Source organism: Nematolebias whitei, chromosome 19 (assembly GCF_014905685.2).
Source record: "Nematolebias whitei isolate Nwh7 chromosome 19, NemWhi1, whole genome shotgun sequence".
Lineage (NCBI taxonomy): Eukaryota > Metazoa > Chordata > Actinopteri > Cyprinodontiformes > Rivulidae > Nematolebias > Nematolebias whitei.
In genome coordinates this window covers 39018812-39025108 of record NC_056516.1, presented here as the reverse complement: position 1 = coordinate 39025108, position 6297 = coordinate 39018812, and the positions used below count along the sequence as shown (strand labels likewise).

Below are 6297 nucleotides of genomic sequence, written 5' to 3'. Positions count from 1 at the left end.
GGTTGTTTGTCTCTCGGCTGCTGCTGTTGTTTGTCTCGCGGCTCTTGTTGTTGTTTGTCTTTCAGCGGCTGTTGTTGTTGTTTGTCTCGCGGCTGTTGTTGTTGTTTGTCTCAACTCTGAGGGAAAGCGTGACGCTTCAGGTCAACAATCTAAACTGAATAAATGTCGCGCTGCTTTAAAACACGCAGGAACAGTTTAATTTTATAAAAATCTAAAGTTGTTTGTTTTGTTGTCAGTTTTGTTTGGAATTATAAACACAAAGTGCACCTGACTAACTGGTTTGACTGGTTTCTGTTGTGCTGGTTGCAACGAAACGTTCGGTCCAGTTGATGCTCGTTAATTAATCAGCTGGTTCTGAGCCTCGTTAAGAGCCTGCAGTCTAAACTCACCTGTCTGAGGTAACGTCCAGATTAATGGACCAACCAGACGTCCTTTTTACGGAGCGTTAAAGTTCACAGGACTCCGCCCCTTCCAGGACTCCGCCCCCTCAGTTACTGAGCACACCTGGCTCAGGTAGAAGAGGAGCTGCTCAGAGCTCCGTGTCGTTAACCTGATCTGTGTGTAAAATATTCAGCCGGTCCCTGTTCAGGGGTCTCCACAGAGTCCTCCATCTCACTGTGTCCTGTGTCCTCCTGTGTCCTCTCTAACTTCATCTCCCAGTTGTTCAACCTGTGCTGTACCTCTGATTATCTTCTCCATCCTTGTCTCTCCTAAGGAGAACCTCAACATCTTCATTTCTGACACTTCCAGTTCTGTCTCCTGTCTTTTTGTCCATGTCTCTGTCTCCTGACCAGACAACATAACTGGTCTCTCCCTCTTTAGTGTCCAGTCTGCCATACAACTCATCATACATCTTCTGCTTTGTCTTATCTACCTCCCTCTTTGCTCTACGTCCCATCTCCTCCTATTCCTGTCTCCTCTCTTCAGTCCTCTCTCTGTCATATTTCTTCTTGGCTAATCTCTTTCTTTGAACATCTTCCTGCACTTCACTATTCCACCACCAGGTTTCCTGATCATCCATTCTGTCCAGATGACACACCAAGTACCTTCCTACCTGTCTCTCTAATTACTGTTGCTGTAGTAGTCCAGTCATCTGGAAGCTCTTTCTTACCACCCAGAGCCTTTAACAGCTCCTCTCTGAATTTCTCACAACATTCTTCCTTCTTCATCTTCCACCAGTTGGTCTTCTTCTCTGATTTGACTCTTTTTCTCTTCTTCACAACAGTCATTCTACACACAACCATCCGATGCTGTCTGGCCACGCTCTCCCTGCCACAACCTTACAGTCTCCAGTCTCCCTCAGGTTTCCTCTTCTACACAGAATGTAGTCGACCTGCGTACTCCTTCCTCCACTCTTATAGGTCACTCTATGCTCCTCCCTCTTTTGGAAATAAGTGTTCTCCTCCTTCAGGTCCACCCCTACTCCATTCCTCTTTCTATCCACACCATGGTAAAACAGTTTGAACCCTGCTCCAATGCTGCGAGCCTTGCTGCTCTTCCACTTGGTCTCTTGGACACATAAAACATCTACCTTCCTTCTCAGCATCATGTCAGCCAGCTCTCTACCTTTGCCTGTCATTGTCCCCACATTTAGAGCTGCAACCCTCAGTCCTACATTCTTCACTTTCCTCTTCTCCTCGGTCTCCTGACACGTTTCTCTCCTCACGGTCTTCAACTCACAGTAACAGTTTCCACCAGCACCCTGTTTCACCAGCACCTGTCGTTGTTAACCCGGACCTGGACTGATCCGGTCTGGTTTCTCTTTGATGAACTCTCATTGTAGTTTTAGTCAAAGTGTTTTACATCAGATGTCCTTCCTGACACAACCCTCACCGTTTACCCGGGCTTAGGACCAGAACCAGAGATGCACCGGCTGCTGCTCCCCAGTGGCTGGTTTTGTGTTCTCCAGTAAACGTGCTTGTGTTTTCAGTGCACGTGGTCATCGCCACCCCTGGTCGGATCCTGGACCTGATCAAAAAGGGCGTGGCAAAGGTGGACAGAGTCCAGATGATGGTGATGGACGAGGTAAACGGGATTAGAAGGTCTTGTTGTGGTTCTGTTGGTGTGGAGCGGTCCGGTTGAACTCTGTGGTCTCCTGCTCCTCTTCAGGCCGACAAGCTGCTGTCTCAGGACTTCGTGGTGCTCATCGAGGACATCATCAGCTTCCTGGCCAAGAATCGGCAGATCCTGCTCTACTCTGCAACGTTCCCCATCAGCGTTCAGAAGTTCATGGTGAGTCGTGGGCCGGTTCTGCCCGGCTCCAGAACCGAGCTGCTGTGGAACCGTGTCGCTGACGTGCGTGAGCTGTCTGCAGGTGAAGCACCTTCAGAAACCGTACGAGATCAACCTGATGGAGGAGCTGACCCTGAAGGGCATCACGCAGTTCTACGCCTACGTGACGGAGCGGCAGAAGGTCCACTGCCTCAACACGCTCTTCTCCAGGGTACCTCCACCTTTCACTTCAAACATCCAGCTGCGCCTCCTCCTGCAGGAGCAGCCTTCAGAGAGGAGGAGGAGGAGGAGGAGGAAGGAGCTGCATTATTCACTGGTCCTTCTCTGTCCACAGCTTCAGATCAACCAGTCCATCATCTTCTGTAACTCCACCCAGAGGGTGGAGCTTCTGGCCAAGAAGATCACTCAGCTGGGCTACTCCTGCTTCTACATCCACGCCAAGATGATGCAGGTCAGACCCGGTCCGGTTCTGCTCTCTGGACGTTCAGTCGTGATGGAAACATCTGCCCAGGAGGCTCAGATGTTTCTTCTCCTGTTTTTGTCTTTTCCATGAAACGTGAAGCAGCTCCTGAGAGCTGAGCTCCACAAATCTGAGAACAGGATCAGGGACGTGTTTCAGGAACACCATCACGTCTGTGACGGGTCGTTCACAGAAACGTTCTGACGGGTCAGAACTCCGAGCGCTTGTAGTTCTGGACTAGAGAGGAGACCTCCAGGTCCAAAACCACAGACCTTCACCTCCGAGCCCTCAGCGATGGGGACTGTTGGAGCCGGACTCAGGAGCTCCACCACAGCTGGAGTGGAGTCTTCATTCAGAGCTTCAGAGTCCAGTGGTCCTCCATCATCACGAAGTTCCACACACCTGATCCGTCACATCCAAGAAGTAGGAACGTTACCAACATGCGTACATGTACCACACAGTACTGTGTAAATGTACTGCGTACATGTACTGCAAAGCATGGTATGGGGACTCACCAGCTCTGCAGAAGCTCAGTTCAGGTACCGTGCAGCATGATGAAGCCCACTGCCCCATCCAGGTTGACATGCGTGTGCTGCTGCTCCAGGAAGGACACCCAGGATGTAGTCCACCACCTCGGCCCACGTGACCAGAACCAGGCCGAACGTCTTCTTCACGTTGATGTGAAGGTTATTCTCTTTGCCCCAGCTCTCCAGGTGTTCCACCTCTTGCCTGTAGCTGGACTCATCATTGTTTGTGATGCATCCCACCACCGCTGTATCATCTGCAAACTTTACAATGTGACAGCCTGGATGGGTAGCTGCACAATCATATGTGAGCAGAGTAAACAGGAGGGGGCTCAACACACATCCCTGAGGAGAGCCAGTGCTGAGGGTTATGGTGGAGGAGGAGAGGTTGTGGATCCTCACTGACTGTGGTCTGTTTGTTAAAAAGTCTAGTACCCAGTTGCAGATGGAGGGGCTTAGTCCTAGTGTGGATAGTTTGTCCATCAGGGTTTGGGGGATCATGGTGTTGAAGGCGGATGTGAAGTCCACAAAGAGCATACGGACGTAAGAGTTTTTCTGCTCCAGGTGGTTGAGTGCAGTGTGGACCACAGAGGAGATTGCATCCTCTGTTGATCGGTTCTCACGGTATGCGTACTGATGAGGGTCCTCGTTGATGTTGATGGTTGTTTTGATGTGAGTCATGACCAGTTTTTTGAAGCATTTAGCGACTATCGGGGTGAGGGCCACTGGCCGATAGTCATTCAGACCAGTCACTGTAGAGCTTTTTGGGACTGGGATGATGGTGGCAGTCTTCAGGCAGGTGGGAACTGTCTCCAGGGTAAGTGAGGTGTTAAAGATGTCTGCCAGCACCTCACAGAGCTGATCGGTTCAGTCTTTCAGCTCCTTCTCAGGGAGGTTGTCTGGGCCGGTTGTTTTGTGAGGATTAATCCTCCTGAAGGTCCTCCTCACTTCTGCTGAGGTCACGCTGAGGAGCTCTTGATCCAGTGGTGAGGTGAGTCTGGTGCTGGGAGGTCTGTTCGGGTCTTCAAAGTGTGCCTAGAACTTGTTGAGGGCAGTGATGGGTCCACATGCTCCGTGGTTCCTGTGAGGAGAAGTGTCCCTGGATCTTCTGTGCATATGTGGCTTTGGCCCTCTTTGTACCAGCTGTTTCCTTGTCCTCCTCAGTTCCTGTGAGTTTCCAGACCTGAAGGCCATGTCCCTGGCTTTCAGCAGGGCCTCTACGTTCTCCAGGGTGTCTGGTTCAGGTCCTGGTGGTGACATCATCAACACACTTGCTGATGTTTCTGAGGGCAGCAGATGTGTATTCCTCCAGATCCAGCTCTCCCTCATTTACAGCTCCTCCCTGAAGATCAAGACCTTCCTGAAGCTGCCAGCACTGTTGGCTTCTGGGTAGTGTAGTCCTTTAGACCGGCCTTAAAGTGTAGGCTTATTGAAAGAAAACTACAAACTAGCGGCGCCTGTCCAAGTTTGCTTTAGTTGACTTTTTATTTCGTTCCGTCCCGATCACGTGAGTAAGAGTGAGTCCGCCGAAGTTGAACCGTGAAGTGGTGAGGGACCGGTTTGTTTTCAATATTTGTTGTGTTTGCAGGAATACAGAAACCGGGTGTTTCACGACTTCAGGAACGGGCTGTGCAGAAACCTCGTGTGCACCGGTGAGTTTTCACTCGTTACCAACGCTTCGTTCTAAAAACATGAAGCGGTTCTGATGACTCAGCATTCACACAATCGGAACGAGTTAATAAATAAAAGCGTTTATTCATAGTTTTAGGATTCTCTTGATATGTGAGAGCAAAGACACATCTCACCGGCTGTCCTCCAGTCCGGGCTCGTCCTGTTGTCCTCGTGGACTGGTCTGATTGTTTGTGTCCTCGTTCAGATCTGTTCACCCGAGGAATCGACATCCAGGCCGTGAACGTGGTCATCAACTTTGACTTCCCTAAGAACGCCGAGACGTACCTCCACCGGATCGGACGTTCAGGTTTGTTCCGACTCTAAATAAAATTTATTCTTCTCTTTGTTTTTGCTCGATTGATTTAGCTTTTAGCTTGTGTTTTGGCTAAAGCTGTCAATCAATGAAAACATTTAATCAGATTAATCACTCTGGGGCTGTGATTAATCTGATTTATCTAAACTAAACTTTGAAAGCTTGAAATGTAAATACTTTAATAAAATGTTGAACCAAAAAAAAAACCGCTTCATCGTGTCAAACCGAACAGTTTTCCAGGTTTTCATACTCGGCCACGTTTATTTTGTTTCAAACATTAATTTGTAAACGTGAACTCAAATGTCTCGTTACGCAGCGTTTTGCTCGTGTCTGAACACGGCTACAGCACGGCAAGCCGGCCGTGTTGCGTGTAGCTTCTACTTAGCTCTTGAAGAAAAGAGACTTTAACAACATTTACAGTTTTCAACTTAAAAAACCGTGACTGTTAAATCTGACAACTCTGATTTAACATCAGACACATCACGGTAGCTGCTAGAAGGATCTGTCGGCTCTTCATCCCCGTCACTCCGAAGAACCTCAACATCTCCATTTCTGCCACTTCACCAGTTGCTCCCAACATCACCACTGTCTCCAGACCAGTTGCTCCCAACATCACCACTGTCTCCAGACCAGTTGCTCCCAACATCACCACTGTCTCCAGACCAGCTGCTCCCAACATCACCACTGTCTCCAGACCAGTTGCTCCCAACATCACCACTGTCTCCAGACCAGTTGCTCCCAACATCACCACTGTCTCCAGACCAGTTGCTCCCAACATCACCACTGTCTTGTAAACTTTTCCTTTGACCATCCCGATGAGCTCTCCTGTTAGCTAACACGTAGCATGGTGAAAACAGCTACAAGTCGTGGGATTACTTCACTTACCGCCTTTGTTTGACGTCGTACGACCGTAAACTTCTGTGATAAATCCACAACATCAAATATTCCTCAGTATGAGATGAATACGCAGCATAAATCTTGAATACGCAGCATAAATCTTGAATACGCAGCATAAATCGTGAATACGCAGCATAAATCGTGAATACGCAGCATAAATCTTGAGTACGCATCATAAATCGTGAATACGCAGCATAAAT

General features: G+C 48.9%; 1 protein-coding gene across 1 annotated transcript in view; it reads left to right on the top strand.

The window, feature by feature from the left end:
* The window catches only part of LOC119425951 (probable ATP-dependent RNA helicase ddx6), a 16660-nt gene that overhangs the window by 2744 nt on the left and 7619 nt on the right, over positions 1-6297 (top strand). The window contains exons 5-10 of the mRNA XM_037693508.1: positions 1931-2025; positions 2110-2232; positions 2315-2443; positions 2567-2683; positions 4805-4868; positions 5093-5194. Coding sequence (XP_037549436.1) covers positions 1931-2025; positions 2110-2232; positions 2315-2443; positions 2567-2683; positions 4805-4868; positions 5093-5194 — 630 coding nt within the window. The remainder of the gene's footprint in view (positions 1-1930; positions 2026-2109; positions 2233-2314; positions 2444-2566; positions 2684-4804; positions 4869-5092; positions 5195-6297) is intronic.